Below are 23,348 nucleotides of genomic sequence, written 5' to 3'. Positions count from 1 at the left end.
CATGGAAAGAGACGCTGGATCTAATTCATTCATCTGATTTCCTGGCAAGAGTTTCAATGCTGGAACGTGTTAATTTTGTTTGGTGACATTGCTTCAAACTGTGCAGGACAGTGGAAAATCGAGTTTTGGCCTTTTCTCTTTGTTACAGGACAGTTTTTCACTTTACTGTTTCAGCTCCAGTCTGTTTCATCACCACTGAGCTACAACCACTCAGTCACAATGATCAGAAAGACTTTCTCCAAATGGATCATTAAAAAAGTCAGCTCATGAAAGACGGCATCAAATTTAATTCGTTTATATTATATATATATATTATACAGTGTCAATTGCAACACAGACATCAACTTTCCGGAGCAGCAGTTTGGATTTCAAGGTACTAATACACAGAAATATCACAAGTAACAGAATTCAAACCAACAAACAAACCAGTCCAGCCTGACGCTTCATTTTGCAGTTGAAGATGATCTAATGTCTGATGGATTCAGTCAAAGGCCTGAAGTGTGAGGCTTGAATCCTAAAGGTTTGAGAACATGAACACAGAGCACTAACCCTACTGACGTTTCTCAGTAGCTGACGTCTACATTATCTTAGCATGGCAGGAGTTCGGCTTCAGTATCTGCAGTGTAACAATGAGTTTGATGGATTTCCTGAACCAGGGGTAAAACATGGCATAGATCAGAGGGTTCATACATGAGTTCAAATACACCATCCAGAGTCCGAATGGAGAGGACGAGGTGCTCTCCTCCACACCCTCACCCATGAAGGAAGGAGCGTAATATGGACAGAGACAGATCAGAAACACCACCACGACCACACCGAGAGTCTTTGCTGCTTTCAGCTCAGACTTGTTGATGGTTGAGGAGTGCTGATGTGCTGCGATGTGAGAGCGCATGGCCCGAGCCTGAGACACCGCCACCACAAACACCCTCAGATACAGAATGATGATGACCGTGATGGACACACTGAAGGTCAAGACAAAGTCCACGGTGATCGTGATGTTATTGAGGACCACCACACACTCACCTTTGCAGGAGCTGTGTGAATCAGACTGTAGAAGGAAGCTTATGAGGATGAGGGTGGTGTTATAGATGCAGGAGCAGATCCAGCAGAGACAGACAGAGACTTTAGTTCTGTCCAGAGTGACTCTGCTGGAGTAGTGCAGGGGATCACAGATGGCTAAATAGCGGTCCAGTGATATGAGCACAACGTTGACAATCGAAGATGAGGTGATGATGAAATCTACAATATAGTACAGAGAGCATGCAGCGTTGCCCAGGTACCAGCAGGTATTGGTGGAAATGATTTCAGCTGGCATCAGCACGAGGCCCACCAGGAAGTCTGACACTGCCAGGGAGAGAACCAGGAGGTTGGTGGGGCTCTGGAGCTGCCTGCAGGAGGAGGAGGAGGATGAGGACGAGGACATCATTACTCCTCACATCATGACCATCACAGCGATGAAGTAACATGACAGAAACACATTGACATGAACAACATGACTTTAAGTGATAATAATTAAAGTGTGATGTGCCTGAAGTGTGAGATGGAGATGATGACCAGCATGTTGAGAGCAGTAGTGAGCACAGAGACGAAGGACAGCAGGACGTGAACCAACAAGGTCGTGGACTGAAGAGCTGGAGGCTTTCTGCACGAAGAGTTGACGAGTTGAGGGAAGCAGAGTTCATCTCGTTCTGCAGCGTCCATCCTCACTGAGAGGAGAGCTGCTGAGTCCTCTGACTCTCTCTCTGATAAACCCTTTATCTCTCCCTCTCTCTCTCTCTCTCTCTCTCCCTCTCTCCCTCTCTCTCTCTCTATAGTGTTCCTTCCATCTTTCAGATCCTGGGTTAGAGTGCTGACCCCTGGTACTCTAAGGAGCAGGTCCACTCCTGTACTGCTCCTGGATGAATAAGGTGTTTTTTCTTGGAAAAGCAGATAAGCAGATGGTCCACTCACCAGTAGAACAGGGTTGGATGACCTGTACATGCAGGTGTGTCCATTGTTTGTACTGTCCACCTGGGCCAGTGTGTCTGCTGTTCCCCTATTTATCACGTACAACCTGGGGATCCCACTGCTCCCTTCCCAGGACTAAGACTGACCGTCTCTCATGATGCCATGCAGCCAGTCCCCGAAGGTGATTGGTCTGTCCTCCCACGGGTTGACACTTCTGGATTGTCCCCTAACAAAGGCTTTTGCTGGTCAATCACTTGTGTCCTCTCTGGTCATTGGCCTGTGGCCATGCTCCTCTCCTGGCCCTGCCAAAAGAGTCGGCTCTCCACCACAAGTTTTCCCCCAGGAGGCAAATCACAAATGCCACAATTCAGAAACATTTTCTGTTCTTTTTTCCAGCAATGAACCAGGACATTGCAAGGACTGCTCCTGAACCACAACTCTTTCTTCATCTTTTTTTCACAACCAAAGTTAGCACGGAGGTGCTAACTGCAAACCAAGGAACCACCAGCTTGCTCCAGCCTGGACAACAAACCGACTCCTTCTTCAAAGACACAAACAAAATGTGGTAACTCCTGGGCAGTAGATAGTTGAACAAGTCGGCTCTGCATAGAACCCTTGAACTTTCATTAAGATGTGTTGATTTGATGAGTTGTGATTAGGAGTAGGTAGCCAACTTGCGTATCAATGTTAGCCGTGCCTCACATTGACACAAGATGTGCACGCTATTCTGTGTTCATTAACCCATTAACTCCCGCTCCTACACAAATCATATCAAAAACAACACAATCAGCACAAGCCCAGCAACGGGCGGAGGACTGTTAAGAATATAAAAGCTTGAAAAAAATTGACTCTTGGTTTTGCATTTTTATACCCACTGCAAAAAAATTTATTTTATCAAGTAGTACAATTTGTTCTTTCCTATTTGCCCTCCTATTATGAACTGTACGGTAAATATAATTTTTGAAGTCATAGTCGCTGTCTTATCAATGTGCACAAAGGTGAATGAAATGTTGAATTCTTTTGTGTCAAGAACATTTAACTTTGGTAGTCATCAGTCATTTAACTATTAACTCATATTCAAAATTTATAGTTGAGTGAATCATATGATGCTGATAGAAACAAATTGGCTATCATTTCTTGTCAAACAGGTGGTGCCCTGAAGTTATCTGATGTAACATATGAAGAGACAGGAGACGTTTCTGACAAGCCCAGGTCAGGCCGACCCCACAAGACAACTGCTCTGGAGGATCAGAGATCCTAGGCAAGCTCCTTTTCTACTGCAGCAGAGCTTCACCAGACCTGGTCACCTGGAATCCCAGTGGCAACTAGAACACATTGTCCAGTCCTATCTCCAGATGGACTCCATGGTCGAATCAGTGCCCAGAAACCAGCTCTAAACAAGAGACAATTAAAAAACTGTGTGGAATTTCCCAAGGCCCACTGCCTGCTCAAAGGCTGGACACTGGAAAAGTGGCAGAAGGTGGATATTTCAGATGAATCTTCTGTTGAATTACATCACAGTTGGTGCAAATATTCCAGGAGACCTACTGGAACTAGCATGGATCCCAGATCCACCAAGAAAACATTCAGGTTAAGTAGTGGAAAAAGACATGGTCTGGATTTACATCCACTATGGGGGTGTGGGAGCTCCATAGGGTGGAAGGCATTTTGTTTTTCCCCAATTGAACAAAATTATTTTAGTACATTAAACATCATTTGGAACAGTTTCAGCTTTCATATACGCCATTTCTGGAACCAATTGATTAATTTAAAATGAAGTTATTGGCTGGTGTTTCTACAAAATGGATAAGCGACAAGACTTTTGTCAGGGACTGTAGAAGGAGAGTGAAACGCAGTGTTAAACCATCAGTCTTTACTTGGGTCTGAGCACTGAACGTGCCAGAGGACCATATTCCAGCCGTTGGGCTTATTAGGATCCGAGCACCAAGGGTGCATAGAAGGGCAGGACACGTCCTGGACAGGTCACACACACACACACACACACACACACACACACACACACACACACACACACACACACACACACACACACACACACACACACACACACACACACACACACACACACACACACACACACACACACACACACACACACCTGTTTTTGGACCGTGTGAGGAAACCAGGTACTTGGTATCATGAATGAGATGTGCTGCTATTAAAGCTTGTTTTCTGCTGCCGTTCTTCAAAATGATCTTTCTTTGTTTTTTTGCTGCTCATTTCTATATTTATTTATTTGTCACTGTGAATGTTTGTGACTAGAAAGTGTTGCTCAGGCTTGTCTGGTTGTGCAACAGTTGCTCATTGAAAGATGCTTGGATCGGTGCAGCAAATGTAATATGATATCAACAAGGGTATTGTCTGTGGTCGTCCCCCCATCTTCCTCCATCCTTCCCTCGCTCCGAGCTTTACCACCCCGGTCACTTTGTCTATTTGGCTCCATGTTTGACTGCAGGTTTTTAGAGTTTATCATGGCTATGATATGTTCCTTGGACTTCTCACAAGGCTCACAGAAACCGTACCAGGGTTCAACATAAACGGTTGTGAGAAGGACTGTTCAGGCAGAACTCTAAACACAACAGAGAAACATTTAACAGACACATTTCATCTACTGTGAAACTCTGATCAGCCAAAAAGAAAAAATGGGTTTCAAAGTATGTGGTTTCCCACAGGTTGTTTAAAACACAAAAAAGCCATCGGGGGTTTTGTAATTGGAACTTTAAAGTTTTCATCTTTTTTTTTCTACTTTTTATTCATAGTGCTAGTGGTAAAGGAGTATACTCCATCTACGTTGAGTACTACAGCCTTTTACATTTTTTTTGAGTATAAGCGACATCTGTTAAAAAAAAACCAACCATGAGGACTTTTTTATTTGTGGGGACATCTTTCAATTTGGAATTCCAATTTGGTTTTGGGGACATTTTTATTTAGGGGGATTTTTTTTTTCAAGACACTTTTTGGTGGGGACATTTATAATTTGGGAGATATTATATTTTTCTATTTGGTAGGTTTATTGTGGTAGTTTTTTCTAGATGTCTCTCAAATCTAGTAGTAATTGTGGGAGGGGAGAAAGTGGCCACAGAAGCAGACGAGACCAGAAGTTTGCAGGTCTGAATCCCACAGTAGAGAGGTCAAGACCTTTGACCCCCATAAGCTCCCTGGAGTGCCATAATGTGGCTGCACCACATTTAATATGGAAAAAAGAAATTTCCCAAAGTGGATTAACACAATATGATTGATTTAGTTGAAGTAGTGATCTGCCCGCCAACCTTTTGTTCATTTAACAAAGTTTGATCCATCCTGTTGAGGCTTGGCGGGTGCTGGACCCAATCCCAGCATACTGTAAACTTAAACTAAGTTGTTCAGTTAAATGTGGCCTGTGATAATAACTGGAAATTCATTCTTTTGAATGCTCTGGTTGTTGGTTGTGCTGTTAGATCGGTCACTTCCCTCCTCAGTCTGTCAGTTATTTCTCTTTCTCACATCAGGTTCAGGTGTCCCTCAATGATGTCCCTCATGGAAAGAGACGCTGGATCTAATTCATTCATCTGATTTCCTGGCAAGAGTTTCAATGCTGGAACGTGTTAATTTTGTTTGGTGACATTGCTTCAAACTGTGCAGGACAGTGGAAAATCGAGTTTTGGCCTTTTCTCTTTGTTACAGGACACTTTTTCACTTTACTGTTTCAGCTCCAGTCTGTTTCATCACCACTGAGCTACAACCACTCAGTCACAATGATCAGAAAGACTTTCTCCAAATGGATCATTAAAAAAGTCAGCTCATGAAAGACGGCATCAAATTTAATTCGTTTATACTATATATATATATTATACAGTGTCAATTGCAACACAGACATCAACTTTCTGGAGCAGCAGTTTGGATTTCAAGGTACTAATACACAGAAATATCACAAGTAACAGAATTCAAACCAACAAACAAACCAGTCCAGCCTGACGCTTCATTTTGCAGTTGAAGATGATCTAATGTCTGATGGATTCAGTCAAATGCCTGAAGTGTGAGGCTTGAATCCTAAAGGTTTGAGAACATGAAAACAGAGAAATAAGACAGGATGAATCCAAAAAATACTGTTCTGTCTTCTAGTTTATGAAAGTCCCTCATTAATTCACGTCTACATTATCTTAGCATGGCAGGAGTTCGGCTTCAGTATCTGCAGTGTAACAATGAGTTTGATGGATTTCCTGAACCAGGGGTAAAACATGGCATAGATCAGAGGGTTCATACATGAGTTCAAATGCACCAGCCAGAGTGCGAATGGAGAGTACGAGGTGCTCTCCTCCACACCCTCTGGCCAGCTGCTGCTGACAGTCTCAGAAACCAAGCGGAAGCTCAGAGGGGCCTGGACCTTTGCTGTAATTGCCCCGAAGCTGTGGAAAGATTTGCCTCCAAACACTAGCCAGGCTCCTTCCCTGTCTGTTTTTAAAACGTGCCTTAAATCCCACCGTTTCATTCACCTTCAACACCAGCAGCTGACTTCTTATTCTATGCAGTTTTTACTGAAATTTAAAAGTCTTTAAAATTGTGTTTTTATCCCTTTCAATGTGTTTTAGCTACATTTGCTTTGGTATACTTTATAAATAAAGTTGGATTGGATTGGGTTTAACCTTCACTGTTGTTGTGGCGACTGCTATCTGAGAAGGTTTAAGTGTTGCTGGGAACACAATGTGTGTTTGTCTGTGTTAGGTGTTGGTGTGTGCATGTGAAGGTCATGTCATCTTGTGCTGAGACACTGTGGATCTGAAAGCCTGAAAGTCTTTCTTATGGAAAGCTTAAGACAAAAAAAGACAAATAGTTACCAGTAAGTAACTAAAAGTTAGTGCTTGTCCTCAAATAAAAAGTGGCATCAGCGCATCCCTAGTTGAATGTCACTGGCTTCACTCACTCTGCATCACGTTGGCCTCACAGGATCCAGGCCTCAGTATCTGCAGGGTAAATATCAGTTTCACACATTTTCTGAACCAGGGATAGAACAAAGCATAAATCAGAGGGTTCAGACAGGAGTTCAGATACAACAGATTCAAAACAAAAGCGATGGTTGTGACACTGAACACTGTGGCCTGACTTTTGAGTGTGACACAATAAAATGGACAGAAGCACAACAGAAACACGACCACCACCACACCCAGAGTCCGGGCTGCTTTCAGCTCTGATCTGTTGGCCTTGACTTTTTCCGACTTGTGCAGAGTCACCAATGCAGCATGAGACCTCATGGCTCGTGCCTGAGACACTGCCACCACAAACACTTTCATATACAAGACAACGATGACAACAACAGGACCGATAAAGCTCAAGACAAGAGCTGCAAATCCAGCAATGGGATTTTGCCCCATCACACACTCTCCGGTGCAGGAATTAAAGCTGCCGGGGTGTTTCAGGTTCTCTTTGAGTGTCAGAGTGTGACAGAGAGCAGAACCAATCCAGCACTGCAACACGATGAGCTTCGCTCTGTTCTCAGTCACTTTGGTGGGATAATGTAACGGATCACATACTGCAATATAACGATCAATCGATATCAGCACCATGGTTCCTACAGAGGAATTCACAACGATGTATTCGAAAACTACATACAATACACACATGTGGTCACCAAGATACCAACAGCCATTGATGATGAGAATCTGAAAGGACATGATGAAGCCCACAAAGAAATCTGAGACAGCCAAAGAGAGGAGGAGGATGTTTGTGGGGGTGTGTAGCTTCCTGAAGAGGAAACACAGCAAGAATTAAAACACATGACATGATGAGTCAAACTCAGAAAGGGCTTTGTCTTAAAATATTTCAATACTTGAAATGAGAGATGGAGATGATGACCAGCAGGTTCAGCGCCAGAGTGAGCAGAGAGATGAAGCACAGTGTGATGTAAATGCTCATTGAGTCTGAGAGATGATTGACTGTCCTCCTGCAGGAAGAGTTGAGGAGTGTTGGGAAGCAGAGCTCAGGTTCATCAATAGTTGCCATGTTATGAGATTGAGGAGAATACAACTTCCGCCAGCTGCCTGCCTCATGCTCTCTTGTATAACTGACTTGCTCCTATTCCACCTCGTTGCTCCGCCCTTCAGGCAGTGTGGCATCAACCCTGTTGGCTTCGACCCATGAGACCCGGTCAGTGTTATTAGGTTTAAGGTCACCTTATTGACAGTACTTTGGTTCAGCTGGGGTTGTTTTTAAAGTGCTGCACAAATAAAGTTTAGTTGATTTGAGAGCTTAGGATCATTACAGGTCAAAGTAAACATTTGAAAAAACCAGCAACATTCTATTTCCTGATCATCCCATTAGAAAACAAACTTAAGTATTGTAATTTTTAAAAACAAAGTGCACTTATCATAAAAAAAAACCACAGTCCAGATCTGACATGTTTTTCTTTGTGGATATATTCATTGTTTTTGGGATGTTCGACCCTTTTGAAGACATTTTCTTTGGGGTGGACATTTATTGTTTTGGGAACATATTTTAGGTTGTAGACATTTTACTTGATCTCTTCATCAAATTCAGTTGTAATGTAAATTTTTGAAGCAGCTTTTTGTTGTCATACAGTGACATCTAGTGGTGCCATATGGAAAGCATTGGGATAATATGTATAAGTTTCTTCTTAGAGTAAACCACAAGAGCTGCCAAAAAACTGAAAAGTTGACTTATAGTTCAGTTAAATGTGGCCTGTCATCATAACTGGAAAGTCATTAGTCTGAATGCTCTGGTTAGATGGGTCACCTCTCTCCTCAGTGATTCCTCTTCCTGACATTAGCTTCAGGTATTCCTCAATGAGGTCCCACATAAAAGGACAAAAAAAAAAAAATGGAATTCATTCATCTCATTTCCTGGCAGTAGTTTTAATGCTTAAAGGTGTTATTAGTGTTTGGTGCTGTGGCTGCAAACTGTGAAGGACAGTGGAAAACATTGTTTTGGCCTTTTCTCTGGTTACATGAACCAGTGATTCCCAACGAGAGGACCCAACCCCCACACCGGGCCCCAAAGATTTATGGGTGATCGTGAAGCCCTCCTAATTGTAGGTGGTATAAAAAAATGTTACGCACTACAACGGGTGTTTGCAGCATTTATATCACAAAGATACTAAGTTTAAACATTTACATTAACAGGACATGATGTATTTTTCTAAATGTCTGTAATTTACACTACGTATCCGATATATCTTTCACCTGTGAGTTGTAGCATTTAAATCACATGACATCACTTTTACATTAAAAGGGCATCGTTTCTTGATTTTTTTCACTGTCTGCTATTTACACAATGGTGAGCTCATAAAATAAACAACAGGGTTGAAAATAGCAGAGTTTCAGGCTAAACAGAAAGATGAATCAGTTAAAAAGTAAAGAACAGTGTACCAAGAGAGTTACATAGAATATGGCTTTATTGAAGCAATGGAGAAAATTACAGCTGAATGCATCTTTTCAGTGAAAACCTGACAAATAAAGGTTTTAAACTGTTCAAGCTGACGTGGCACCACACCACCACACACACTGAGACAAAGTGTAAACCTGAAGACTTCATCCTCAGAGAAAAGGAAGTCACTGTGACAGAATCTAACAAATAATCTGCATTAACACAAATAGTGAGTTATGAGGCTCCTTCAACTTTTCTTTGTATTTGCACAGGGTTTTGTGGGGTGGCCAGAGTTTACAGTGGTAAAAATGTAGATGATAAACTGCAGAGCAGAACGTCACGGCTTTGAATCACATAGTCAGAGTGATCAGAAAGACTTTATCCAGATGGATCATTAAAGAAATTCATCTTCAGTCCAGCCTGGCACTTCATTTTGCAGTTGAAGATGATCTAATGTCTGATGGATTCAGTCAAAGGCCTGAAGTGTGAGGCTTGAATCCTAAAGGTTTGAGAACATGAACACAGAGCACTAACCCTACTGACGTTTCTCAGTAGCTGACGTCTACATTATCTTAGCATGGCAGGAGTTCGGCTTCAGTATCTCCAGTGTAACAATGAGTTTGATGGATTTCCTGAACCAGGGGTAAAACATGGCATAGATCAGAGGGTTCATACATGAGTTCAAATACACCAGCCAGAGTGCGAATGAAGAGGACGAGGTGCTCTCCTCCACACCCTCAACAATGATGGAAGGAGCGTAATATGGACATAGACAGATCAGAAACACCACCACGACCACACCGAGAGTCTTTGCTGCTTTCAGCTCAGACTTGTTGATGGTTGAGGAGTGCTGATGTGCTGCGATGTGAGAGCGCATGGCCCGAGCCTGAGACAGCGCCACCACAAACACCCTCTACAGAATGATGATGACCGTGATGGACACACTGAAGGTCAAGACAAAGTCCACGGTGACCGTGATGTTATTGAGGACCACCACACACTCACCTTTGCAGGAGCTGTGTGAATCAGACTGTCGGAGGAAGCTTGGGAGGATGAGGGTGGTGTTATAGATGCAGGAGCAGATCCAGCAGAGACAGACAGAGACTTTAGTTCTGTCCAGAGTGACTCTGCTGGGGTAGTGCAGGGGATCACAGATGGCCAAATAGCGGTCAATTGATATGAGCACAATGTTTATGATCGAAGATGAGGTGATGATGAAATCTACAACATAGTACAGAGAGCATACAGCGTTGCCCAGGTACCAGCAGTCCTTTACGGAAATGATGTCAGCTGGCATCAGCACGAGGCCCACCAGGAAGTCTGATACTGCCAGGGAGAGAACCAGGAGGTTGGTGGGGCTCTGGAGCTGCCTGCAGGAGGATGAGGAGGAGGAGGACAACATTACTCCTCACATCATGACCATCACAGCGATGAAGTAACATGACAGAAACACACTGACATGAACAACATGACTTTAAGTGATAATAATTGAAGTGTGATGTGCCTGAAGTGTGAGATGGAGATGATGACCAGCATGTTGAGAGCAGTAGTGAGCACAGAGACGAAGGACAGCAGGACGTGAACCAACAAGGTCGTGGACTGAAGAGCTGGAGGCTTTCTGCACGAAGAGTTGACGAGTTGAGGGAAGCAGAGTTCATCTCGTTCTGCAGCGTCCATCCTCACTGAGAGGAGAGCTGCTGAGTCCTCTGACTCTCTCTGATAAACCCTTTATACCCCTCCCTCTCTCTCTCTAGAGAGTAAACAGTGTCGTGTTTCCAGTTCACTTGTGTTTCGACATTCCCTGTTATTAGAAAATGACCCTTGTTACAGAAGAAAAGACATGATTCTGATTCAAATACCATATCAGTACATTGCTAAAAGCATCACTGCAAATACCTGCAAATAGGATCAATTCCTCCAAAAAACTCATGGTTTAACCGGGTTTCACACCGAGAATGTAAGTTGGCATATATATGTCATCTCATGAAACGTGAAATTTGGGGTCAGTGGGAGCTTGGACAGCTTATGTAGATTGTACTTCCTGTTTCCAGTAGGTGGCGCTATCACCAATGGTTTTAATCATCATATGGCTGTGATCAGATGTGGACACTAGTGCAGCGTGTAAAGTTTGAGGCTGATCTGATCATGTTCAGTCTCTTTACACTGCACTTCCTCTTTCGTGGCAACACGTCCAACTTAGAGTCGTGCTCGCAGCCACACCGACAACATTCTGCTAAAGATTTTAGGAAATTTTGCTCATCGATACCTTTTCCAGCCAGAGAAATAAATTTGAGGCACATTGGAATACCCCCCTAGAACGAGTTTACTCTAGAAAATGTGTACATTTGGGCCTAAATTGGCAGCAATCCACCATATCGTTCAAACTGGCTGACTTCCTGTTGGGTGTTTGGAACAGCCTCCCTGGACTTTTCTGTTGGTTTTAGGGTGTTACATATGTCTACCAAATTCCGTAGCCCTCGGTGAAAAGTGACACGGGGGTTAATCTTCTAATTTTCCTTGTTGGTGCTGTTGAGCTATTTGGCCAGTCACATGAGTAATTTCCCATAAATATAAAAAGGTTCGCCAGGTCTCGTGTTTGCAAAGTCTCACGACTTTTCGTACATTCAGACCCTCAAAAACATGTTTGTTACACAAACATTTTACATTCCTCTGAAGAATTCCAAAAAGGTTCTATGCACCCTTGGTGCTCGGATCCTAATAAGCCCAACGGCTGGAATATGGTCCTCTGGCACGTTCAGTGCTCAGACCCAAGTAAAGACTGATGGTTTAACACTGCGTTTCACTCTCCTTCTACAGTCCCTGACAAAAGTCTTGTCGCTTATCCATTTTGTAGAAACACCAGCCAATAACTTCATTTTAAATGAATCAATTGGTTCCAGAAATGGCGTATATGAAAGCTGAAACTGTTCCAAATGTTTAATGTACTAAAATAAATTTGTTCAATTGAAAAAAATGCCTTCCACCCTATGGAGCTCCCACACCCCCATAGTGGATGTAAATCCAGACCATGTCTTTTTCCACTACTTAACCTGAATGTTTTCTTGGTGAATCTGGGATCCATGCTAGTTCCAGTAGGTCTCCTGGAATATTTGCACCAACTGTGATGTAATTCAACAGAAGATTCATCTGAAATATCCACCTTCTGCCACTTTTCCAGTGTCCAGCCTTTGAGCAGGCAGTGGGCCTTGGGAAATTCCACACAGTTTTTTAATTGTCTCTTGTTTAGAGCTGGTTTCTGGGCACTGATTCGACCATGGAGTCCATTTGGAGATAGGACTGGACAATGTGTTCTAGTTGCCACTGGGATTCCAGGTGACCAGGTCTGGTGAAGCTCTGCTGCAGTAGAAAAGGAGCTTGCCTAGGATCTCTGATCCTCCAGAGCAGTTGTCTTGTGGGGTCGGCCTGACCTGGGCTTGTCAGAAACGTCTCCTGTCTCTTCATATGTTACATCAGATAACTTCAGGGCACCACCTGTTTGACAAGAAATGATAGCCAATTTGTTTCTATCAGCATCATATGATTCACTCAACTATTAATTTTGAATATGAGTTAATAGTTAAATGACTGATGACTACCAAAGTCAATATCTCTCAGAGAGAGAGAGAGGGAGAGGGGGGGTGGGGGGGGGGGGGGGTGGGGGGGGAGGAGAGATAAAGGGTTTATCAGAGAGAGTCAGAGGACTCAGCAGCTCTCCTCTCAGTGAGGATGGACGCTGCAGAACGAGATGAACTCTGCTTCCCTCAACTCGTCAACTCTTCGTGCAGAAAGCCTCCAGCTCTTCAGTCCACGACCTTGTTGGTTCACGTCCTGCTGTCCTTCGTCTCTGTGCTCACTACTGCTCTCAACATGCTGGTCATCATCTCCATCTCACACTTCAGGCACATCACACTTCAATTATTATCACTTAAAGTCATGTTGTTCATGTCAATGTGTTTCTGTCATGTTACTTCATCGCCGTGATGGTCATGATGTGAGGAGTAATGTTGTCCTCGTCCTCGTCCTCCTCCTCCTCCTGCAGGCAGCTCCAGAGCCCCACCAACCTCCTGGTTCTCTCCCTGGCAGTGTCAGACTTCCTGGTGGGCCTCGTGCTGATGCCAGCTGACATCATTTCCACAAAGAGCTGCTGGTACCTGGGCAACGCTGCATGCACTCTGTACCATATTGTAGGTTTCATCATCACCTCATCTTCGATCATAAACATTGTGCTCATATCAATTGACCGCTATTTGGCCATCTGTGATCCCCTGCACTACCCCAGCAGAGTCACTCTGGACAGAACTAAAGTCTCTGTCTGTCTCTGCTGGATCTGCTCCTGCATCTATAACACCACCCTCATCCTCATAAGCTTCCTCCGACAGTCTGATTCACACAGCTCCTGCAACGGTGAGTGTGTGGTGGTCCTCAATAACATCACGGTCACCGTGGACTTTGTCTTGACCTTCAGTGTGTCCATCACGGTCATCATCATTCTGTATCTGAGGGTGTTTGTGGTGGCGGTGTCTCAGGCTCGGGCCATGCGCTCTCACATCGCAGCACATCAGCACTCCTCAACCATCAACAAGTCTGAGCTGAAAGCAGCAAAGACTCTCGGTGTGGTCGTGGTGGTGTTTCTGATCTGTCTATGTCCATATTACGCTCCTTCCTTCATGGGTGAGGGTGTGGAGGAGAGCACCTCGTCCTCGCCATTCGGACTCTGGCTGGTGTATTTGAACTCATGTATGAACCCTCTGATCTATGCCATGTTTTACCCCTGGTTCAGGAAATCCATCAAACTCATTGTTACACTGCAGATACTGAAGCCGAACTCCTGCCATGCTAAGATAATGTAGACGTGAGCTACTGAGAAACGTCAGTAGGGTTAGTGCTCTGTGTTCATGTTCTCAAACCTTTAGGATTCAAGCCTCCTTGGTTTAAATTCTGTTACTTCTAATCTTTCTCTGTATATAATGTCGCCATTCTGAGATTTTCCCTCCACGGGGACTGTTTTTTCTTCCTGTAGGATTGCTGGGTTTTCCTCAATGAGATCTCAGTGTTATAATCCACACTGTATAAATGAATTAGATTAGATGCAGTCTAATTTAAGTTGAATTTCTTAAATGATCCATCTGGATAAAGCCTTTCTACTCAATGCAACTATCTGATTTGTAGCTCAGCGGTGATCAGATAGACTGTAGTTAGGACTGTAAAATTAAAAAAATGTTTGTCACGTTCTGCTCTCCATTTTATGTCAGTGATACCCAAACTATTTCTTGATTGATCCAAATCTTTACCACTGTAAACTCAGGTCACTCACTATATGCTTTAATACAGTTCCTTTGTTATATTAAAGACCAAAACAAACGGCCACAGTTTCTACCCGCAGGCTGAGAGCCATTGCCCCTCCCCCACATCACTGCTTCAAACCCCTCATCCAACCAGAACTGACCACAAACACAGCACAGCCACTGTACTGTCTTTTTGTAAGTACTTTTGTTTTCCTAGTCCTGGGTTTTGAATGAGTATACATATATATATATATATATCTTTCTCATTAGGTTGTATTTTACTCCTGTGTAGTCACTGCTGTCAGGAAGGATGCTGTTGTAATATTTCACTGTTGCTAAGACTGTATTAACAGAGTGGCAATAAAGACTCATTCAATTCAATTCAATTGAATCTGAGGATGAAGTCTTCAGGTTTACACTTTGTCTCGGTGTGTTTGGTGGTGTGGTGCCACTTCAGCTTGAACAGTTTCAAACTTTTATTTGTCAGTTCTTCACTGTAAAAGATGAATTCAGCTCTAATTTTGTCCATTGCTTCAATAAAGCCATATTCTATGTAACTCTACTGGTAAACTCTTCTTTCTTTGTGACCGATTCATCTTTCCTTTTAGCCCGAGGCACTGCCTTTTTTAATTCTGTTGCTTATTTTGTGAGCTTACATTTAAAAAACATACCTTTTTCATGTGAATCTTCAAGCATATTAGTTTTGTTATATAAATGAGGCAAACAAACCTATTTTTACACCCCTTACAGTTAGGATGACTCAATGACACCCCATGAATCACTGCAATAAACAAACATAAGTACCATTCATTTTAGACTATGAGATGTTTTAGTTTTTTGGCAGCTGTTGTGATTTACTTTAAAGATCTTCTATGATACATCTTTTCAACACTTTTAAATAGATATTGTGTTAAAAGTTTATTGCTTTTGGATCATTTGAGCTGCATTCAGAATCTGCTGTTTCTCTGTGAGCTGGTCTGGCTCTGCCAAATGTTCCTAAAACGAAACTAGAAAATCATATCCAAAATAAAATGTCATCAAAACAAAAATATGTCCCTATAATGAAAAATGTCCCCAAAATAATAAATGTCTTGTAAAAAACAAAAAATCCCCAAAACACAAAATGTCTTCCAATAAAAAATGTCCCCAAAATGATAAATGTCCCCACATTGACAAATTTCCCCAACTAATAAAGTGTCTTGAAGAATGTTCCTAAGACAAAAAAAATATTTTCCAATAGAAAATCATCCCCAAAATTAAATGTCCTCAAGATGATAAATCTCCCAAAAAACAGAAATGTCTTCAAAACAAAAATCTCCCTAAAATGGATAATTTCCCCAAACTGATAAATGTCTTAAAAAATAAACAATAAATTCCCCAAATTATAAAATGTCTTCCCATAGGAAAACATCCCCAAAATAAAAAATGTCCCCAAAACAAATGTCCTCAAAAGCAAAAATGTCCCTAAAACTAAATTGTCCCCGAAATGGCAAATGTGCCTAAAACATGCCTCCAAATATGAGAAATGTCCCCAAAAATGAAAAATATTGGACAATGGTCAGGGGGTCAAAACTTGATTCTGGGGGTCGGGTTTTCAATCTTGACTCCGAGTTCATGTTCAGTGTACTTTTTGTTTTTTGAAATTAAGATTTATTATGAACAACTTTGGTGGTTGGGTCTGGCACATATACATAATGAAGTATTCAGTTTTACGATGATTCAACTCCTTGTTGTCCAGTGGAGGTGTTGGTGGTGTCGTCCTCTTCCTGTATTCTGTAATTTGTCCATTTTTCCCATTTGTTATAGAACTGTGGCTCTTGCAGTCCCAGATTATGTGTGCGTCCCTCCATTAGATGAATCTCCTCTACAAGTGCTCGACTCGCCCACTGCAGTTATGTTCTCTCCAAGTCCCGGGGCTCGTGGACGTACACTGTGTTGCACATAACAGTCCAAACTCCTTTTCCCATTTCTCTTATGGAGAGATGAATTATTTCTGTGTGACATGAAACTTTTGTTGTGTCATTTTTTACCTTCTTTTCAAAGTAGTCTCTAATTTGCAGGTATCGATAGTCCTCATGTTCCCCGAGTCTCAGTTTCTCTGCAGCTGGCCTCGTTCAGTCATGGTGCACATTGAGGTAATACCTTTATCTGCCCTTTGCTTCAAGCCTTTATCATGACAACCAGGTAGAAATCTTGGATCCAACGCAAACCAACTCAGTCTGTCTCTCTCTATTTCATTTATATTTCTCCACCACTGTGTTCCAGATGTCAATTTAAATTTTAATTATAGGGTTTACTTGATTATCTAGATTATCCATTTGTGCAGCGTAGAAAAGTCCTCTGAGGCATGGTAGTGCCAGTCCTCCTTTATCGTTTAGGAGCTGCAGAGTTTTGAATCTGATCCTGGGTTCCTTTCCTCCCCATAGAAACCTTCATATCCACTTGTCCCATTCTATTCATTGTTTCTGTGGAATCCTCACTGGTAGGGATGCACTTCTATAGAACCAGGACAGGTTCAGCTTGAGGCTGATGTAAATCAATTATGTCTCCAGGCAGTGTAACAGCACTCAAAAGCATCATTAGAAAAAACAAAAACAGATGTAGACTTTCTCACATTTTATACTCTTAAACAAAACAAAAAGGAATTAGTGTGTGCAACACATTTCCAGGTACCCTCTAGTCTAAGGACCATCGTAGAAATGGGGTTCAGAACCACCGTGGCTATAATCTGATGTAACTCAGCCATGTCTCCTGAGCAGCAGATTATTACGACGCAAAAAAAATCATCCTGTAAAGACAAACAAACCTCGACATTTTCTTGATATGTAGTTTAAAAAAACAACTGGTGGACTATTTCCACCACTACGGGATTAGTATTATTACAAAGTTGGAAAGTTTCCGTGTGAGAAGTTCTCAAGACGACGTCATGGGAAGTACAACAGTTAATACAGGACCGATGTTTCTCTATTTTTAATTTGCAGAATTTAGCTTGAGCAAATGGTTTATTTCCCGCCAATTTTTAAAGAAGCCATGAGAATCAAAGCGATATGGACGAACTGTTATACGACCAGCGTTTTCAGTTTGATATTCTGGTTGTTAGATGGAGACAGTTTGGTGTCTCAGTGTGTTTCCAGCACATTGGTCTCACAGGAACCGGGTCTCAGGATCTGCAGAGTCACAATCATTTTAATACATTTCCTGAACCAAGGGTAGAAAAAGGCATAGATCAGAGGGTTCATGCAGGAATTGAGATAATAAAGACAGATAACGAAGGCAGCGGACGAAGCGCTGACGACGGCGTCCTCTGCTGAGAGCGTGACGCAGTAGTACGGACAGAGACAGATCAGAAACACCACCACCACCACGCCCAGAGTTCGAGCTGCTTTCATCTCCGATTTGTTGACCGTCACTTTGACCGCCTCCTGAGCCGTCACCGCCGCCACACGAGACCGCATGGCGCGGGCCTGAGACGCCGCCACCGCAAACACTCTGATGTACAGAACCACGATGACGATGACGGGGCCGATGAAGGTCAGGAAGAAATTAACAAGACCAGCGACGTAGTCGATGATAACCACACACTCTCCCCTGCAGGAGCTGAAGCGTCCGGGACTCTGGACGTTGTCTTTGAGCATCAGACCGTGGCAGAGCGCAGAACCGATCCAACACAGAGAACCGAAGAACTTCGCTCGGCCGTTCGTCACTTTGGTGGGATAATGGAGCGGATGGCAGATGGCTACGTAGCGGTCGATGGATATGAGCACCACGGTTCCAACCGAGGAGGAAGTGATAATATAATCCAGAAGAAAGTACAGGCTGCACGCAAGGTCACCGAGGTACCAGCAGCCGTTGATGATGAGAATCTGGAAGAACATGATGAAACCCACCAGGAAGTCGGAGGCGGCCAGCGAGAGCAGCAGGATGTTGGTGGGAGTCTGGAGCTTCCTGGGGAGCAAAGAAACAAACTCAGCATTCATGACATTTGGCTCTTTTTTATTTCCAACATGTGAAAAGCAGAAGAAAAAAATGACGGGACTACTTGAAGTGGGAGATGGAGACGATGACGAGCAGATTGAGGACCACAGTGAGCAGCGAGATGAAGGACAGCGTGACGTAGATGAGCATGGACAGCGAGCGAGGACGCAGCGTCCTCCTGCAGGACGAGTTGAGGAGCTGCGGGAAGCACAGCTCCGTTTCCTCCCAGAGTTCCATGTTCAGACTGAGGAGGAGACGCCGCTCTGCTGAGGAACCCATTTATGTCCTGGTCTTCGTCCCTGCAGACGAGCTGCAGCGAGAGGACCGCCCGGCCTGGCCCGGCCCGGCCGGATCCTCCGAGGCCGGATCCTCCGAGGCCCGCCCCCCAAACAGAGGCCACGTCAGGAACCCGTCACTGCTTTTGTTTAACCTGACAAATAAAGTCTGAGTTTTCTGGTTCTGCAGCCTTTATCAGCAAAAACAAGTTTTTAGGATTTTTTCACTAAATTAAATTTGCCTGCAAAACATGTTCATGTTGTGAAATGAAGAAAAAGAAAAGCTGCAGGTGAGAGAAGTGAGTTTACCCTCAGAGACCAAGTGTCACAGGTACAATGTCCATGTATTGTATTTCATTAACTTTTCCTTTGACCATTTTTAGAGATTTTATTTTCCAAGGATGTTTACAGTCGTGTGTTTCTAATTGTTGGAGCAGTGTGAGCTATAGCAACACCCTTTTTCTTTTTAAATGCTTTTTCTCCCATTTTTCCTTTTTTTTCCTTTTCCTCATTGTTTTCTTTAAAAAAAAATCTTTGATGTTTTCCTTTTTCTTTTTAATTTTCTTTTTCAATTTTCTCCCCTTTTCATTTCAGCCCCCCCCCCCCCCCCCCCCCCCCAGGCCAGGATCAATGGAGGCTCCCAAGGTGGAGCTTTTTGACAATGCTCCATGGAAACGGGGTGAAAACACAACTATTCTGAGACACTAGTCCTGGTCCTGGTCCTGGTCCTGGTCCTGGTCCTGGTCCTGGTCCTGGTCCTCCATCATGACTCCCAGTCCATGTTCTTCTGCACTTGATAGTTTTATTTTGACAGCCACCATAACAACAATCCAACTTGGTGGTTTTATTTTGACAGCCACCGTAATAACAATCCAACTTGGTGGTTTTATTTTGACAGCCACCATAATAACAATCCAACTTGGTGGTTTTATTTTGACAGCCACCATAATAACAATCCAACTTGGTGGTTTTATTTTGACAGCCACCATAATAACAATCCAACATGGTGGTTTTATTTTGACAGCCACCATAATAACAATCCAACTTGGTGGTTTTATTTTGACAGCCACCATAATAACAATCCAACTTGGTGGTTTTATTTTGACAGCCACCATAATAACAATCCAACTTGGTGGTTTTATTTTGACAGCCACCATAATAACAATCCAACTTGGTGGTTTTATTTTGACAGCCACCATAATAACAATCCAACATGGTGGTTTTATTTTGACAGCCACCATAATAAAAATCCAACATGGTGGTTTTATTTTGACAGCCACCATAATAACAATCCAACATGGTGGTTTTATTTTGACAGCCACCATCATAACAATCTCCTTTAGCTGGGTTCCTCAGACTTCAGTCCTGTGTGCTCGGCCATTCAGAGGTTGATAGATCTTGTTGTGTGTGTGGCTGCTGAACTTCTCGTTAATCCATTCTTCTGATCAGCGCATGCTGACCGCCTTCCCATCCTGAAGCAGATTTTAATGTTCGTTTTAAATGACTGTAAATCAGAAGTATATAACCTGCACTATATTGTATAATGAATGACAAGCAGTAGGATTTTCATATGTTCAGTGAATTTCTCCCTACTCCTTTTGAGTACCAACTTTGTATTCCATTTTTTGTGTGTTTGATATGCTATTTTAAAAAAAAAACAACAACATGTCATTAAATAGAATAGAATGATTTATTGTCAATGTACAAGTACATCAAAATTATCAGAACTCTTGTGCAAAATACAGATAGAATAAGGCAAAAATACAAAATCTATAAATATAAACAAATAAAACTACAAATAGAGTATGCAATAAAACCAAGCATGACAGCAAACAACAAACAAACAGTAGGTATAAATATATAGCACTGTTTGGCATTGGCTGAACACTGAAGATACGTATATGATAAATATATATTCAGGATGTTGAGCAGTATTGTTCACCACTAATAGTGAAGGTGAGCTGCTTCAGACATTTAGATTTACTCTACTGATGACGTGTTGTTGCAGTAAATCCTAAAGTACCCAAATTGAGCAGGTGTCTGATTTAAAGTGACGTTTTTTTAAAGACTAGCGCCCCCACGCTTCAGTGGTGAGTACAAGAATTGCATGCAGGCCCTCAACTTAATGAAAGTGAGATTCACCCTGATGTGTGAATTTTACATTAAAACCAGCTTCATTTTACAATTAAAAAAAAAGGAAATAGATGGAAAAATACAGTATCCAGCATCAGTATTTTAAAGACCCTCTCCAAAATTTAACAAATCGTGTTAAAACAAATTTCAATACTCATGCTGGACTTGAGTATCCGAATATCTGGTTGTCCTTGTGGCGTCCAGATATTAGTTTTGAGATGTACCATATTGTGCAGTTATGTTGTCAGACAACTGCTTGAATGTCTCTTTTCTTTTCCAGGCTCACTGTTGTATAATATTGTCAGGTGTAAGTATTTTTATAAACCATTGTTTAAATATATAGAAAATATATTTTTTAAATTTGGTTCATTTATATTTGAAATCCATCTTTGTATTGGTTCAGTTATATGTGCTTTTGAATAAGTCTGTTTCTTCCAGAACACGTTTGGTTCATTCAGTATCAGCTGGTCCTACAGTCTGACCTCCTGATGTCCCTACATCACAGCTTTTCTTTTATACATGTTTGTTATTGTTCCTCTGAAGAGGTGTTAAATAAAACGCATGCCAACTCTCACACTGAGATTTGTTTTTCAAGCTTTATGATTCCCTCACAGGACGTTGGCCTCACAGGAGCCGGACTCCAGGATCTGCAGGGACACGATGAGCTTGATGGATTTCCTGAACCAGGGGTAGAAGAGTGCGTAGATCAGAGGGTTCAGACACGAGTTCAGGTAGAACAGACACATCACGAAGGCCACGGACGAGGCGCTCAACACCGAGTCCCCGCCGGAGAGCGTAACACAGAAGTAGGGACAGACACAGATCAGGAACACCAAGATAACAATGCTGACGGTCTTGAACGCTTTGATTTCGGATTTCCTCGCCGTGAACTTCAGCGAGTCCCGATTGGCCGCGGCGGTGACGTGAGAGCGCACGGTGCGGGCCTGGGCCACCGCCACCGCAAACACTCTCAGGTACAGAACGATGACGACCGTGACGGGGCCGACGAAGGACACCAGGACGTCTACGATGCCGTCGACGTACCCGACGACCACCACGCACTCCCCGGAGCAGGAGCTGTAGCGGCCGGGCTGCTGCAGGTTGTCCCTCAGCAGCAGACACTGGAACGCCACGCTCAGCGCCCAGCAGAGACACACACACACCTTCACTCTGTCCTCCGTCACTTTGGCGGGATATTTGAGCGGGTCACAAATGGCCACGTAGCGGTCGACAGAGATGAGCACCATGGTTCCTATTGACGAGCAGGTGATGACGTAATCCAGGAGGAAGTACAGGCTGCACATGAGGTCTCCGAAGAACCAGCAGCCGTCGATGAGCATGATCTGGAAGACCATGAGGAGGCCCACCAGGAAGTCGGAGACGGCCAGAGAGAGGAGCAGGAGGTTGGTGGGAGTGTGGAGCTTCCTGTTGGCCAAGAGAGTAAGAGCTTATCAACCCAACACACAACATGCCTCAGCACATCGTCTGCACTCGTACTGAAGAGAGAGAGTACTTGAAGTGGGAGATGGAGACGATGACGAGCAGATTGAGGACCACAGTGAGCAGCGAGACGAAGGACAGCGTGACGTAGATGAGCATGGACAGCGAGCGAGGACGCAGCGTCCTCCTGCAGGACGAGTTGAGGAGCTGCGGGAAGCACAGCTCCGTTTCCTCCCAGAGTTCCATGTTCAGACTGAGGAGGAGACGCCGCTCTGCCGCTCTGCCTCTACTGCCGCTCCTGCACACCTTTAGTTCCTCTCGTCTCCGTCGCTCCTCCCATCAGACACTGACTGTCATTTCCTCTGGACTCTCACCTGATTGGACCTCTAACCACATCTGTTCACTTCACTGCTGATGATCAAGATCAGTGGTTCCTCACCGTTTCACCTGAGGAACCCAAATTATTGTTAAAAGAACACCGATACTGATGCCAGTATCGGTCCCATACTCCACAGGGTACTGGTACTCATGAAAGTTCCCAGATACAACCCGGCGAGTACGACGTGGCGTCACTGACCGCAGCACAAGAGTTTTTATTCTGTCCTGAGAATTTACAAATTTACAGAAAGACTGCAGTGGACTCCATGGACCTGAACTTTAACATAAAACATCATGAATGTACTACAAAATTACAGGTTTTATTGTAAATATACAAACACTTGTCTCTTTACACTTTGAAAAACCTTTCTACATTCTAACAGCCATTCCAACACTGTGTGTGTATTGATGTATAATGTTGACGCAGGTCTGGCTTCAGCTGCTTTTCTCTGACAGAAACTCTCATTCTAGTTTCTGCTTCACTGAAGCTCGGCTGCTGCAACGTGTGCAAAGCACAAATATGTATATTTTGAATTAA

The 23,348-nt window shown here is 43.2% G+C and overlaps 3 protein-coding genes across 3 annotated transcripts; 1 reads left to right on the top strand and 2 right to left on the bottom strand.

Moving 5' to 3' along the window:
- Positions 1 to 577: 577 nt before the first annotated feature.
- Positions 578 to 7,944, bottom strand: LOC308119092 (trace amine-associated receptor 7g-like; the record flags this gene model as incomplete). Its single annotated transcript, XM_080478923.1, has 4 exons — positions 578 to 1,388; positions 1,529 to 1,642; positions 6,865 to 7,686; positions 7,772 to 7,944. The coding sequence occupies 4 exons, from the start codon at positions 7,942 to 7,944 to the stop codon at positions 578 to 580; spliced, it is 1,920 nt and encodes a 639-aa protein (XP_080335049.1).
- Positions 7,945 to 13,050: 5,106 nt separating this feature from the next.
- On the top strand, positions 13,051 to 14,174 carry LOC308119091 (trace amine-associated receptor 13c-like; the record flags this gene model as incomplete). The annotated part of the gene is made up of 2 exons (XM_080478922.1): positions 13,051 to 13,223; positions 13,364 to 14,174. The coding sequence occupies 2 exons, from the start codon at positions 13,051 to 13,053 to the stop codon at positions 14,172 to 14,174; spliced, it is 984 nt and encodes a 327-aa protein (XP_080335048.1).
- A 3,554-nt stretch (positions 14,175 to 17,728) lies between these two features.
- LOC308119090 (uncharacterized protein) lies at positions 17,729 to 22,678 on the bottom strand (the record flags this gene model as incomplete). The annotated part of the gene is made up of 4 exons (XM_080478921.1): positions 17,729 to 18,554; positions 18,649 to 18,828; positions 21,605 to 22,417; positions 22,506 to 22,678. 4 exons carry the CDS (start codon positions 22,676 to 22,678, stop codon positions 17,729 to 17,731), a joined length of 1,992 nt encoding a protein of 663 aa, XP_080335047.1.
- Positions 22,679 to 23,348: the final 670 nt, after the last annotated feature.

This window comes from Lipophrys pholis (genome assembly GCF_963383615.2).
Source record: "Lipophrys pholis genome assembly, chromosome: 13".
NCBI classification, from domain to species: domain Eukaryota; kingdom Metazoa; phylum Chordata; class Actinopteri; order Blenniiformes; family Blenniidae; genus Lipophrys; species Lipophrys pholis.
This window is presented reverse-complemented; position numbering and strand designations above follow the sequence as displayed.